This window comes from Fistularia commersonii, chromosome 2, assembly GCF_037954325.1.
Source record: "Fistularia commersonii isolate RoL2024-O1a breed Wild chromosome 2, RoL_Fcom_v1.0, whole genome shotgun sequence".
NCBI lineage: Eukaryota > Metazoa > Chordata > Actinopteri > Syngnathiformes > Fistulariidae > Fistularia > Fistularia commersonii.
The window spans coordinates 15,050,814-15,066,368 of NC_141285.1; the positions used below are offsets into that span (position 1 = coordinate 15,050,814).

General features: G+C 42.9%; 1 protein-coding gene across 4 annotated transcripts in view; it reads left to right on the forward strand.

Annotated features, from left to right (window-relative positions):
* The window catches only part of slit1a (slit homolog 1a (Drosophila)), an 87,075-nt gene that overhangs the window by 57,513 nt on the left and 14,007 nt on the right, over positions 1-15,555 (forward strand). For 2 of the 4 annotated variants that reach the window (XM_086169706.1, XM_086169721.1), the window contains exons 10-21: positions 3,862-3,933; positions 6,427-6,498; positions 6,601-6,672; positions 6,908-7,051; positions 8,089-8,252; positions 9,145-9,168; positions 11,836-11,980; positions 12,092-12,166; positions 12,266-12,409; positions 12,515-12,658; positions 12,743-12,909; positions 14,399-14,531. In XM_086169706.1, coding sequence (XP_086025832.1) covers positions 3,862-3,933; positions 6,427-6,498; positions 6,601-6,672; positions 6,908-7,051; positions 8,089-8,252; positions 9,145-9,168; positions 11,836-11,980; positions 12,092-12,166; positions 12,266-12,409; positions 12,515-12,658; positions 12,743-12,909; positions 14,399-14,531 — 1,356 coding nt within the window. The remainder of the gene's footprint in view (positions 1-3,861; positions 3,934-6,426; positions 6,499-6,600; positions 6,673-6,907; positions 7,052-8,088; positions 8,253-9,144; positions 9,169-11,835; positions 11,981-12,091; positions 12,167-12,265; positions 12,410-12,514; positions 12,659-12,742; positions 12,910-14,398; positions 14,532-15,555) is intronic. The other 2 variants (XM_086169714.1, XM_086169730.1) reach the window with 1 other exon arrangement.

Consider the following 15,555-nt stretch of genomic DNA (forward strand, 5'->3'; position numbering starts at 1 on the left):
CATTGGGGACACCATCATAAATCAGACTAAATTGAAGGGAGGAAACTGAGATCAGATGATTCATCTTGTTCCCCAGCTATGTCTTCAGTACTTTAAACCAAATTCATAGCAAATTAAAAAAATATTTGTTCAACTTTTACTGTGAGCGGAACATGATCAATAACAGTTCTGATTTAATAGTCTTTTTCCATCTTCAAAAGAGGCATGGAGGTGTGGGACCTATCATGCTTGGAAAGTGTTTTTTGAGAAAACAGAATGTCCAGCCCTAAATTTCAAGACTATTTTCCATTATTTGGCAGAAACCCATTGGCCATAGATCAAAAATATAAAATATTCTGTAGGGGCTAGAATGGTAGACGATATAATTATGCTGTCCAACAAATAAGCCTGATTGCAAAATAGCTGTTGCTATCATTCATATGCATGGAGTTTAGACTTCTCAGTCCAAAATTTAAAAGAGGTCAATAGAAGATGGAGGATTTGAGGCGCAATAAAGTGAAGACATATAAACCTCTACATTTTTCTGTGAGGCATGGCACTGCTGGGCAATTCTGCACTTCAAAGATACATATGTTTCCATATGTATCTGTGTCCGTATGCGCCTGCCAGGGTTTGATAAGGATGAAGGCATAAAATCATGCTGTCAGTAAAAATATTGGTGCCGCTTGTTTTTCTCTCCCTGCATCACCTGGTGAATTGATATGCATCATTTCACTTAGACACGTGAAGAATGATTACAATGTTTAGGCTAAGACAGTGTGCTCTTTTCAGCTCAGATGGCCGTGAAGTGCATGCAAGCATTTTGCTAACATCCCACCCTCCATTTATCAGTCCCTCAACATCTGTCTGAGATTGAACTATTCACGGCCCAGTGTAACTCACGGGAATGCAAATTTAGCTTCAGGATAGTGGTGCTTTCATGTTTTTTATCCAGGGCTTAGGCACCTACCTGAAATCTACATGAAACAAACAGCAGTCTCATCACGTTCTTCCAGGCGACATGCCTGTTCTGAAGACGACACAGCAAGTTTCTAGGTCTCATTCTCCCCGTGGAGTCTGTTTATAAATACCCAGCTACCATGAAGTCACAGATCCCATGTTCCTCAACAACCCTGACCCATTTCTAGCATGGTAGTGGTGTGCTAAATTTCCTAATTTGGACATGTAGTTCACACTTCAGTGAGTGACTGAATGACCACCCACAAAGTGGCAAGCTATTTGAATAATTTTGAAGACATCTTGCATCATAACGTTTTACGTATCAAATTCAAACTCATCCTTGCATGTTAGTTGCAAGAATGGTTTGTGGACTTCATTGGCTCACCATATAATTCTGTCATTAAAGAATATCAGAGTGATGGGAACGTGATCTATGATCCTATAACTTCCAAGAAGGAGTTAATGTTGAACGATGGCTCTAGCATACAAAGCTTTTATGGACAGTATATTCCCTCTGTGTGGCTGATTAGTAAAGACATTTTAAATGTCTTAGTGCCCTTCACATCTATTTGGTATTTAACTATGCCCCGCTAATAAACTCTACAATGTTCTGATTCATCTTGCATATGACCTGGGTGAATCATTAGCTAATATTATGTGCACTCCGCCCTTCCTGCCCAGCGGCTTCATTCCCAAAGCACACTTTCCTTCACTCTTTCTCCTCTACCTCTTTGGTATTTTCTCCTGACATATCGCCCTCATTCCTGGCTTGCCAAATTACCACGAGAGGGTTGGAGGAGGCAGATCAACAGTGAAGGAATAAAATGAGAAAAGGGGGGATTCTGCTCAGTAATTTGCACCAGAAGGTTTGATCTGTGCTTGAAGTTCATTAGAAAATCAGTTTCAATTACAGTGTGGCGGGCTGCTGGGTATCAAGGCCAGTCTAATGCCTTGTTAATGAGGCACTGGGAAACACACACACACACACACACACACACACACACACGCACGCACACACACACACAGCCTAACATGCACATATCTCTCTCATTATGTACAAAACGGAGAACTTCAACCTCCCTGCCCTGTTCGCCCCTAATGACTGTTAGTGTTGTGTTTATGGCTGTGGGGATGTGAGCTGGTTTCTGTACTCCTGTTAGCCTAAACACTACCACAACAGATGATTATGTACCATATGTTGTAATGACTGAACTCCACTATAAAAATCCCCCTCAATGCCATCCATTTCTGACTCCTGCATACATTGGCTGAAAAGGCTTAATGTGTTTCCCGTTAATGAAAGCCATGCACATACTTAATGAATAGGATTAAGACATTGATTAGGCCAACACACACACACACACACACACACATACACGCCCAGACAGACAAACATCCAGATGATCGGTCTGATCCGACAGGAAACATTGATTGTCGATCTGAAGGCGCCTTTGAAATATTGTTTCTTTTCTTTCTGCAAGATAGCGCAGTCTTTTTGTCGACTAGGCGGGTTCGGTCACTTGTACGTATTGATCTGTGAGGAGCGGCAATTCGAAAAAAGTTTTTAGACACCAATGTGTTGCTTTATGAATTTCGTTACGTGCCGATACGCCGGAGGAGCACAGCTTGGAGGCACACACTTACACAACCAAGGCTGCAACTGAAACACACACGGTGCAAGACTGGTTTGGACCAGTCAGGCAGACTGGTTGATGAGAGAAGGCGCTAAAGCCACTTGGCCCACCACTCTGCTGCATGGTAAGTGCGGAGGAACCACAGCATTGTCACTGCTGTAAATCCACATACACACTGGGACAGGCAGACAAAAACAGATAGCTAGAGCACATCCACCACAGGAATCTGTGGTCTGGAATCACTGTAATCCCAAGAATGTCAATTGCATCGCTACCTCGTTTCATAATGAGACCACTCCTTTTTTGGGGGTGGGTAGGTGGGGGGGGATTTTTTGATTCACAACTTTGGAAACTCGACAGTTGAATGGTTTGTGTGTCACAAAACATTCACCATGTAACAATGCAGGAGGCCTAGGAGGCATGCAGTAAACCCTGAATTCCTTGGATTGAATCATTTAATTGTGTGGAATGTTTTACCTACTTTTAAGCAGGAAGCAGTTGACAACATCAGGAAATACAATGTCGAGGGGTTTTACTGGTTTCGTGTTCATGACAAATTTTAAATTCTGATGCCATTTCATACCATTACCAGCTTTTTTTGAGTCCACAGAACTGCACCGGCGCTCTTCCCCTATTCTGTAATAATTTTCTCTGGGAGACTGCAACATGGCAAGACGGCCAGACAGGAACACAGCTGGCTCCCACCGGGCCCTGCAAAGCCTTGTTAAGGACAGTTTTAAAAGCTGTCAACTGACCTGGAGATAAACAGCCCTCTGCCAGCAACACCAGGGAATTGGTCTGGAACCAACCGAAGTAGCAACTGGCTTGAAAACATTGACATGCATGACCACGCAAATGAAGGCTCAAAGAAAAAAGGCAATTAAGTGGAGTCACATTTTGTAAGCAAGATTAGCGCTGATTTCGGGACCTCACATGAGAACACGGGTGCCGGTGACTACCTGTTACATCGGGTACAAAAACAGATTTTACTTGATGTTTTCTCATAAACAGGGAAAGCCACCCGTCCCGCACGTTCCCCTCTCCACAGATCTTTTCCGCAGCACTTAAGAATTCAGAATGTTTATTGGTTCTGAGGATATTATGACTTTAACATGCCTGGACCTATTGCAGCTGGGGAATAGATCTCCGTTAATATAATCAGGCCAATTACCAAGGGTTGGAGGTGATGGGGGTTTTCTTAGCTCTGTTACCATAGAAAAGTCTGTTGTTTGGTTAACTGATGGTATCTCCTCTGCTAACATCACATCTCCTCTCCTCTCCTCTTTAGACGTCTGGAGCAGAATGGGATTAAGTCTGTTCCTCCTGGAGCCTTCTCTCCATACAAAAAACTGCGTAGGATGTGAGTACACCAGTACACTCACCCCTGAGCTAAATAATACAGATGAGAACAAGAGGCTGAAGGCTGGAAAAAGAAGCAGCAATTGTCAGTCTTCTCATTCCACTCGTAAGGAACATGAAGAATTTAGTTTGTCTGTGCCTAAAGAACATATTCTTGTTCTCAGACTAAGGGTGGCATGGAAAGCAAGCACTCAGATTCTACATGAACATAATAACAGCTCTCGTCTTTCAGTTCTGTCCACTGGTATTCCCCTGGCTGGTGTTGTCCAGTCTGCTGTGTATGTGTGTGTGTGTCTGTCTGTCTGTCTGTCTGCGTCTGCATCTGTGTGTGTGAGTGTGAGTGCATTGTGCCAGTGTGGGCAAACTAAACTTCAGTGAGCGATGAAGGGGGGACAGAGAGTTTGCTGGAATTAGAGCTGAGGCTTCTCTTTCTGTGGGAGTGAACAATGACAGGCTGGTAGTTGAGACGCAGTGGTTTTTCACCGGTACAGTCATCCGTCCAGTCACCCGGCCAGCAAAACTCTAAATCGCCAAACCCAACTCTGACACCACCAGGGCAGACCGACATAGCAGCAGGGAAGAATGGGAAACGGAAGGTCAGGGAGTTTCTTTGCCCGTCTTTAGAATTCCTCACAATTTAATCATCTATTTTTTCCTCTCTCAAAACCAATAATGGAGGCGTCAACACACACTCTAGCTGAAGTCAAATCATTCCCAAGTTATCTATTTTTATTGGAAATTCAGGTGTCTATCTTATTCACAAAGTATGACAGATCATATGAATTGAACCTTGTATTGTTTGTATTTAAAACCCAAAAGTAAGAAAATTGGTAATTCTTAATCAAATTCAACTCCAACTGTAGTTGTTGACTATAGGGAAGACTTTACTAAAAATCACAATGACAGGCCAAAGTGACACATTTTAAAATGAAATATTTTTAAGTAAATTAACAGACCGTATTGATATAATAGTGTAGATTTTCTCGCAAGATCTGTTGTTTCAGTGCTTACAGAGCTCTATAGGACCTGGCTATACTCTGGTCCCTAAAGTAAACATTCCAGTCACTTCCTCTAAAGGGATTTTCATTATGAGCCACATTTAATGGTAGCTAGAATGTTTTTAGATCTTCCATCTGGTCTTCTAGGTGGGCATGACCTACTGTTGCTCCTGATTCTTCATTTAGTAACAGCTATGCATTTCTGCATGCTTTCGGTGACCCTCGCTGCCTACATTGATTCAGCTGGCTGTGTGCTGTCCCAAGCTCAGCCTGTCCAGTGTCCGGGGTTGAGACCACACAGATGCACTATAAATATTGTCACCATTGTGGCCCCTGTCTTTGCAAATATTCCTTTTTCTCCATATAGTCTATAAGGGTCATTTATGTATATTGTGAAAAGAATGTAGTAAAACAATTTGTAAGTGTTAAACAAGTTTTTGTCCCTGTGGTTACATCCTATTTTTTGTTTATTTATGACTTTGGAGGTATCTGTACAATGCCTCCCCCGACCTTATGTTTCTTCACTCTAGTAAATGCCTATCACAAACAATTTCTTTCACCTTGTCCTGGTTTAGATGACCTACAAATGAACTGTTCAGGACTGAGTAGCAGCCCTCACTAGCACATACCCACATACATACATACACACACAGACACAAGCATCAGACTGCGAACACACAATGGCAGTTGCTGGCTGCTCTGCTAGGTTTTTATTTTCAAAAAAATCTCAGTTCTTTGCAAGAAGACAAATCGGCATTTATTTAACTGTATACCCCCAAATGAGAAAATGAGAAATGAGAAACCACATGATGACTTTCCCTTAAAGGTATCCAGTTGACTGGTTTTGAGTCGATTAATTCTCTCTCTCTCTCTCACTCTATCTTCGTCTGACTTTTCTTCTTTCTGTCGCTCTGTTCCTCTTTTACTTTTGAACTGTCTGTGTGTGTCACACAGACACACACGCACATACACACACACACACACACACATAAACATGTAGACACACAGGCTTAGTGGTTATCCTGTGGGGAGAGGCCTGTGGCTCCTATTAACAACTGCAATGTTAGGAAGGACTCTGCTCTATTTTGCTTTGGATTTCAGCCATGCAACCCTCTTTCAATCACACATGCATGGGTACACACACACGCACATGCATGCGTGCAGGCACACAGACACACACACACGCACACTGAATGATAAAAACGTGGGATTGGCCGGTGGATCATATATACAAGTAAATATTTGTAATGGCAGTAGAACACTATCATCTCTATTCATTTGAATCCCTTGAAGGGATGGCTCGTCAAACATGGGCAAAAGCAAGAACTCATTTTCAGGAAACTCATGCTACATTTACCACATCCTTGCTATCCAGCAACAGGTCTGGGACTTCCATCTCTGTTTCCTTTTTGGGTGATTCCCAAGGTGATAGGGGGGGTATAACCTTCATAATCTCTCACTCTCATTGGTTGTTTCTCTGGCGTTCTTTCCGACAGAGACCTCAGCAACAACCAGATCTCAGAGATAGCTCCCGACGCCTTCCAAGGTCTGCGCTCCCTCAACTCCCTGTAAGTGGTCTATAGAGCATGTTTGTGTATGTACGCAAGCATAAATTTGATCTCTCTTGTCATTTACTGTGTCTGAATTATGCCTATGTTGTGATTTCCTAGTGTACTGTATGGAAATAAGATCACTGACCTGCCCAAGGGGGTGTTTGATGGCCTCTATGCCCTGCAACTGCTGTAAGACTGCACATTCTGCCAATACATTGCAAACACATACTGAACTGTTGGACTCCTACTCAGTAAAGGAGTCATAACCTTCAAATAAACTTTGTACCTGTTAATGGTTGCAGCAGAATGCATAATGAATGAATGCATAAAGAAAGTCTGACAAGCTGCCTCCCTCTCTCTCGTCCTATGCTTTTATTCCTCTTTCTCCTGTCTGTTCATCCCCTTCCCTATTTTCATCTCTCAGGTTGCTGAATGCCAATAAGATCCACTGTGTTCGTGCAAACGCCTTCCAAGACCTGCAGAATCTATCGCTGCTATCGCTCTATGACAACAAGATTCAAACTCTTGCCAAGGGCACCTTCACTTCCCTGCGAGCTATACAGACCCTGTGAGTGACGTGCTCTCACTCAAACATACGCAAACACACATTCGCATACATACGTAACATAAAATACATATAATGATGAGGGTGAACGACGCAGAATGAATCTGTTACTCTCACAAATATGGACGTAACACATTTCAAGCAAGATGAAGATCAAAACCAGCACCGCCGTTGAAATTTCCCCCATGTGGGACGATTGAAGGCACATTCTATTCTCTTCTGCTGTTAGTATAATACCAGTGAAATACCACACATGATGAATTCATCTCCTTTTGTTCTTCTCTGGAATTCTCTCAGTGTCATCAATACAGACCCCACACTGTGGCTTCTGCCACTTCTGAAACATATTGTGTGTTAGAAAATTAATCCATATCCGTTCCCCACCCACTGCGTCTATTGCAGTACTTATGTGGGTTAGATGCGTATCCATATAACTTTACAGAAGGCAATATAAGTGGAGACTTCAGCCTCTCAATTGACCACAAAATGGAAATTTACAAAGTTAAGAATGTTACTTCTACAATAGACTAGTGTTCAGATGGATACAGATAGTTTACCTGTTATATACTTTGCTTTAAAACACTGGAGTCGCTAATTGATTTGAATCACCAGTTTGCGGTTCAGTATAATTTGTTTGGATAGAACAAAAGGAACAGTTTGTCACTTGGCAAATTAAAAAAAAAACGTAAGAAGTTTTAAGGCATTTTAGTGGGAAATCTATGCTTAATGACAAAGACAGTTGGGTTTTCCTCTTAATACTACGCTTTCAGCCGGGCTAAATATTTTGTAGACACATTTGAAATGTGGATTAGAAGCTCCAGCCATCCAGATGTGATTTGATATGCTCTACACTTAAGTTCATAGCGCTGATGAACACTACCAAGTGTATTTTTTGTTCTCACAGTTCTACTGAGTCTGTAATAAATCTTTGGCCCTGATGTCCAGATGTAACTGTTCTTCTCTCTTGGTACTTTTCCCTTCGGTATTAATGTCCTTCTTTTCTCCTACTTTGTTTTCTTCCTCTTGTCTTTGTTCTCCAGTCACCTGGCACAGAACCCATTTATTTGTGATTGTAATCTGAAGTGGCTTGCCGAATACCTGCGCTCCAACCCAATTGAGACTAGCGGTGCCCGTTGTGCCAGCCCACGACGGCTGGCAAACAAACGCATCGGGCAGATCAAGAGCAAGAAATTCCGCTGCTCGGGTAGGCCGGTGGCTCAGATATCTCTCAAGATGTTTTTCTGCAATGTCTCTCTGGGGTTCTCTTTTTGCTTTTATCCAGTGTCTTTTTCTGTTCCTCTCTGCTGGGAGTGCCTTTTATCCGTGCAATTCTCTCTCTACCTCGCTCGATGAATGATCACTCCTGGAAAGAGCTTTTGTTCAGCCCATTTGCTCCTCAATCAATATCTTCCCCAACAAACTTGGGGCCAAAGAGAGTGTGGGATTGTTACGGTTTCCCTACTATATTATTACCACATTGTGAATCTAGTTTCACACTCAGACCGCAGTGAGCTGAGATCATCAGGCAAGCCTGGCATTAGTTTATGAACATGTCCACTACCCTTCATCCGTCTACCATCGCCCACTTACCTAGTTCAGTCCGCCTGGTTCAGGTTTCCATCAAACCGTTTCATGCCCAACTTCCATCAGTCAGACCTTACCGTGCCCTACCAACCTGTGTTTATGCACCATGCAGCACTGTCTGGCACTCCCCACTTTTGAGGTTTCACACTTCTTTATAGCTGCACTTGTTTGGCTAGTCCTTCTGAAGACGGTGGTCCATGTGGTTTCCTCTTTCTCTTCTCTCCCTGTTTCTTCTCTTTCATCTTTTTTTTTTTAGTTCCTGACTGTCACTCCCCCCCATGTCATTCTTCCTTAGCAACAGCCAAATATTTATCACATTTTAACATTGCTATCACACAGCCATCGCACAGAGACAGTCACAGGCTTCTCTGTTTACCTGTCAAATACCTTATGTCATATTACGTCATATATAAAATATATATATATGACTGTTCTGAAGCATAGCAAGCCAAAGCTATGCGGACCCAACCGGTCTCACTGACATTCGACCCTCTTTCTTTTCTCCATCACAGCCAAAGAGCAGTACTTCATCCCAGGTGAGTGAAGTTCACCTATCATCATCTTCCTCCTTGTGTTAATAATATTCTGAATCAACATAATTTTTTCCATAAAAAAACTATACCTCACAGGCTGGGGAATAGTTTGAGTGTACTAACTTGGATCTCGGTTGGTTGCATAGTTTTGCCATTATTTGAGACATTTTTAGAAAGTCAATTGTCTGGAGCTGGAAATATGGCATAATTTTGCAAGTCATGCAAAACAAGAAAATTATGCAATCAGGCGATCACACACGTTTGCAGAAGGAAAAAAACACAATACACAGCTAAAAATATTATCCAAACATTTTCTTTATTAGCATCCAAAACGGTCAAGTCCCGGTTTAGTTCTTTTTTTAAACCATGAGAAATCATTTCTGAGGCCTTGCTGCATTCCACTTGCTTTTACCTGCACATCTTGAAACAATGGCCAGGGCTATGAGAGAACCAAGTCGTAACTTGAATCTTCCTTTATGATGACAGTAGGCTGGAGCTCAGAGGAAATTATCCAAAGTGGAAAAAGTCTGGGAATTTTGTTGGAAAATTAATATCAATGTGATGGCACCTCCTGTATTTATACATTTGAGAGCTGCCAACTGGGCCCACAAGGGACCATACATATGTGTGAATTTTAATGTGATAAATATGTGAACGTGTCTATGTCTCCACAGCTCTGTTTTTGTAACATTCTCAGCAGATTGAGTCAAAAGGAAGTTGCTCTTTGCTTTGGCATGAGCACAAACAGTCACTCACCAAGAGGGGCAGAAAAGGGAGGGAGAAAAAGGACAGGGGGGAGAAAAGTGTGTCTTTTCTATCAGTAAAAGCTAAAGAAAATAAAGCCCACCAGAGGACCCAGATTCCTATCAGTGGATGTTTCCGGAACTCTTAACAAGACCACTTCCAAGAAAATAACTAGGAGGAGCAGTGATGTGTGTCACATTGGGTGCGCGTGTGTGCGTCCGCGTGTGTGTTTGTGTGCACGCGCGGAAAATTAGTGTGTCTTTGTTTGCTAAGCTGAGATAAAGCTCCACACCAGCACAGAACAAATGGGAGTACAATGTAAGCAGAAGGAAGATCAAAGCTAAATGTGAGTAATGAGGATTTCACTCTCCCCTGAATGATAACAATAAAATCCTCTACAAAACACACGGATGCAAAATGCACATAATGAAGAGCTAAGCTGCAGGGAACTTGGAGAACTCCTGTAACTTCAGCAATGAGTCATTTTGTGCCTTTGTGTGTTTCTTCCACTTTTGGTTAAACCTACATGCAGTAAAAGTGTCGCCAGCGCACGCTTGTAATGATGATGATGATCACGAATCTCCCAAGGCTCTGCCACATCCACTGGATCAAAGCTTGGTGCTCCACTTTCATTGCTTCCTCTCTAGCAGGAAATGCCTTTTCCTGTTCTCTGGCCAAGTGAGGGAAAGTTTTATTGAGTCTATCTGCACCCTCTGCCCAGCCACTCTGAGAAAAGGCACGACTTCAGAGCAACCCTTTGCACCAGCAGCATGAGGAAAGTTACTTCTGTGACCTTGATTCACTCTTTAAATGTCCGACCAATTTCTAATAAAGTCAACAGTGAAGGTTTGTGGTGAGGTTTGGTTTTGAATGGCGGTCTTTTTCTTTGGACTGATTCTTGAAAATACATTGTAAGATTTTCTTCAGGTTGGTTGAGGTTTTCCTTGTCATGACTGTGGTCTCGGTGGCCCACGGTGTCCCGCTGACGTAATCTCAGAAGCTCAGAAAGGCAGAGATGTGCACCAGCATGAGCATGCAAAAGGGGAAAAGGACATAAGATGTTATCCTAACAGAAAACACCGGGCTGTTCCCTAAATGGAACATATGCACACACATAGGCTGCACACGCACACAAATACACAGAGGCACTAAGACACAATACGCGCCCTCACAGACAAACACACACTGTTCTAAGTGGCTCCCAGTACTGTTCCATTATTGAACAGCCATGATGTATTTGGCAGCACGCTTTTTGGCACGTAACATCTATTCATAGACAGAGGAGGTGCAGGAAAATGTCCCACGCTCCCTACGCTGCCTCATTCTTGCTTTTCTGTTATCGGGACGGATGTCTCTCTGCGACTCCAACGCTCACCTTTCATTCTTTCCTCATCTGTCTTCTCCCGCCTTTGTTTTCTCCCCCCCCCCCGGATGTACTTGTGTTCCTTGGGCATTTTTTTTCTCTTTTTTCTCCACCTTTTCCATGACCCTACCTGTCTGCCCATCCCTTCCTTCCACTTTTTTACCAGCCATCTCTACACCATTATGCCTTTCTTGGGTTCTGTGCTTCACTGAAGCTGACTGCCCAAATCCTCTTTGGCACCGTTATCTCAATCTCCCATTCTAATGTTCCTTTCACCCCACTGCTCCCACTCTATCACCTCTAAAATAACCCACCAATGCCCCGCCCACTCATGTTCCTGCAATGAATGGAGCGCGGCAGAAAGTTCTGCAGGCTTTTAAGGTCAAAGAGTAGTTCGGAAAGCTTCCTCTTGGGTCACAACAGGACAAACTTCATGCTTCAGAGCATATGAATGCGTGACTGTGAGCATCATGGGGAAGTGAAATGCATGTGTTGATGTCGAGAACCGGTCGATGTCTTTATTTTACTTCGGAGTACATGAGTGCGTTTCTTCTTGTGTTCAGGCACAGAGGAATCCCGGCTGAACAATGCCTGTAATAGTGACCCGGTGTGTCCCCCGAAGTGCCGCTGTGAGTCCAATGTGGTGGACTGCTCCAATCTGAAGCTCACCAAGATACCTGAGCACATCCCAGCATCCACTACTGAGCTGTAAGGAATAGGAAAATAACTACCGGATATTTGTAACATACACAGAAAAAGATTGTGAGAAACAAGGCTTTGCTTGTGTTTACAAAACCTATATCATATTGTTGTCTGCAGTCGTCTCAACAACAATGAGATCACAACTTTGGAAGCAAGTGGAGTTTTTAAGAACCTTTCTCAGCTTAAAAAGATGTAGGTAAAACTTGAAATTGGCAAAAAAAAAAACAATTTAGTGGTTGCCTCAATAATGAATATAGTGTCAAATTATCTAGTATGCTTTGTTTTCTCCAGTAATCTCAGCAACAACAAGATCACAGAGATTGAGGACGGAGCATTTGAAGGTGCATCGTCTGTCAATGAGCTTCATCTCACAGCCAATCAGATCGATTCTGTCCGAAGTGAGATGTTCCATGGCCTTGATGGATTACGAATGCTGTAAGTGACATTTACACACCCACCCCCCCCCCCACCCCCCGCCCCCCAACAAAAATTATATTGTGAATTTTAGGGTGAAATGTTAATTTTTTTTCTTCTTCTCAGGATGCTGAGGAACAACAAGATCAGTTGCATCCACAATGACAGCTTTACAGGGCTACACAACGTCCGCCTGCTGTCTCTCTATGACAACCAGCTGACCACCATTACTCCTGGCGCCTTCGACACTTTGCAAACGCTCTCCACATTGTAAGACCCAAATATTGACTCAACCCCTCAGCTCTTATTTCAAAGTTCAGTTCGCTAAATATGTCACTCCTCACCTTTCTACAGAAATCTCTTGGCCAATTCCTTTAACTGCGACTGCCGGCTGTCCTGGCTCGGTGATTGGCTGAGAAGTAGAAAGATTGTCACTGGCAACCCACGCTGCCAGCGCCCTGCCTTTCTGAAGGAGATCCCACTGCAGGATGTAGCACTGCCTGATTTCCGTTGTGAAGAAGGTATGTGGTCAGGGTTCCTGTGTATCCTAAAAAATTCAATGACCAATTATTGTCAACCAGGGAAATTGATGAGCTACCTATGCAACTTCCTATGAGTGTTCCCGAAACAAGGATTCAACAAGTCATCATGGTCACATCATATTAGTATCTAAGATATCTACATTTTGAGTCTGAAAAATGTATGACAAGTAAATTAATCTGAGTTCACTGCTGCTTTGAAAGGTAAAAAAAAAAAACAGAGATGTCATTTTTCCCAAATATTTTAAAAACCTGTAAATTAACACAAAATTACTTGATAATTGGGGGGGGGAAGTCCCCACAGTTAAATAAGCAGCAACTTTTAAAATGGCAAGTAATAACTTGAGAAAATAAAAGAGGGATCATATTCATGGAAGGATGGGAAAAGAGGTCATAGGTGTGTGCCTGTGAAAACAACTAAATTGTAGCTGCATTTGTCTTGGTGGAGTCCTGGAAAATGATCTCATGAAGATAGTGGGAACCCTGATGTAAGTATTGAGACATATTGCTAACTTATGTGGGTTTGAAAGGGTTTTGTTGTCAGAAGGTTCTCCCTTCTGATGTATGTCTTAATTCAGACAGTATCTTAAGATTGGCTGCAGTTTCTGCAGCTTGAATTAAGTGATGTCTCTAATTAAAACCAGATAAACATCTGCAGTGCACTCGATGAGCTTAGTGAAATTTACTGTTCTAGGCATGATAGATGACAAATTTATCACCACACTTTGTTCCTCCATACATTATAATCAGAGATGCTGAGAGTGTCTGAGATCATCTTAAATAATGATTGCTATTGTGCGGATCTTTTGTTTACTGAATGGATTGCTACTCAGCAGTTCCTAAGCTGCCAGTCGATGGCGGGCTGAGTGGAGCTATTGAGTTGCTTGCCTTATTGACCAGTCAGCCTATTTGCACCTGAATAAATGTTAGACTTGTCTTCAGACATTGGGCAGCTTCCATTCTTTGCCTCTGCTTGTCAATATCACATTACTGTAACCTCCCTATCTCTACCCTATTTAACATTTTTAAGTTCCTCTTTTCTCTTGGGCTCTGTGACTCACTATCACCTTGAAGGATTCAGCTTCGTGTGGGCAATGTGGCTCAGGTGAAGAGACGGGTCATTTTGGAACCCAATGTTCCTGGTTTGATTCCCACCTCCTAGCCAATCAAAGTATTGTTAAGCCAGACATTTCTTAACTGTTTGACCAGCCACTGTTTGGTGGATTCCTGCAGCTCATGGTTCATCTATGATTGATCAAATGAAGTGGTCAAATTCTGACAATGTTATGCTTGATGCATGACCTGAATGTGACTAAATAGAGGTCTTTTTTCTTACCTTGACATATCTGCTCATTCGACACATTTTTTTTCGTCTGCTATGATAGCTCGTACTTTGGTTGCAGTCTGCATCTTACACTCTGTCATCCCTCCGAGCTGTAATTGAGTTCCCTGTATCTCATCTCTTTCCTAGGCCAGGAGGAGTCAAGCTGTGTTCCCAGACCGCAGTGTCCCAGTGAATGCACTTGTCTCGAGACTGTGGTGCGCTGCAGTAACAAGCACCTTCACTCACTGCCCAAAGGCATCCCCAGAAACGTGACTGAACTGTGAGTTCCTTGACACTCATTATGCTAATTGGATTTATATCTTTTCGCTTGTGTTTCCAGTAAGCTTTGATGGGGGCAGTTTAGGGATGGAAAAAAAAAAAGTCAGACTCTACGAAATGCAGATAGGAGCTTTGAGATTATAAAAGGGATAAAAGTTACTGAACAGTGGAGGCAAAGAAAACAGATCTCATTATTTAGGGAAGAGAAAGGAGGAAAGGAGCCAATAGGCCCTGGAGATATTCTCTCAGACATTCTTCTTCTTTGCTCCCTGCGGCCCTCAGGGCTAACACTGATGTCACACTCTCAGTCAGAGCCAGAGATCAGTGTGTGTGTGTGTGTGTGTGTGTGTGTGTGTGTGTGTGTGTGTGTGTGTGTGTGTGTGTGTGTGTGTTTGCATATTTGTATTTGCGCCAAAAGCCTATCCACAGGAGCATAGGGGAGCAAGAGGACATTTTAATGAGCACTTTTCAATGGAAAGGGGAGGCGATGGAACTGGTCTGGAACTTTCCAATACCGCTCTGAGTGGTTCACACATACTCACACACATTCACTCAAACATGCTGTGCAAGCCTTAAGGCATGTCATTGTCCCAGCAGGTGTGACCAGGTGTGCCCCTGTTCTGGGCTTTCATCTAGTCATCTGCAGAATTTTCTCCGCCGTCATTATCCCAAATGTCCTCTGCACCATTATTACCTATCATTACCTCTGAGCCCATACCCACCAACTAACCACTCCACCCTCCAATCACACCCCAGTTGGGGTGCAGTTAAAAACAATAGCAGGAGAAAGCCCCCGCAGCTCTGCTCAGGGGGAGCAGACCCTAAATCAGCCATTTATGCAGGTGACAGTCTGTTGGTGGCACTTTGTCAGTGGGTGGAGATATCCCTGCAGACATGATGTCAACTGGTAGCTCATAAATGTATGTGTGTGTGTATGTGGGGAGGGGGGGGGTTCCCAAGATTACAAAGTAGCAACTTTACATGAGGTTAAAAGATATAATTGTTTAGGTGCAGTATTGGAATGA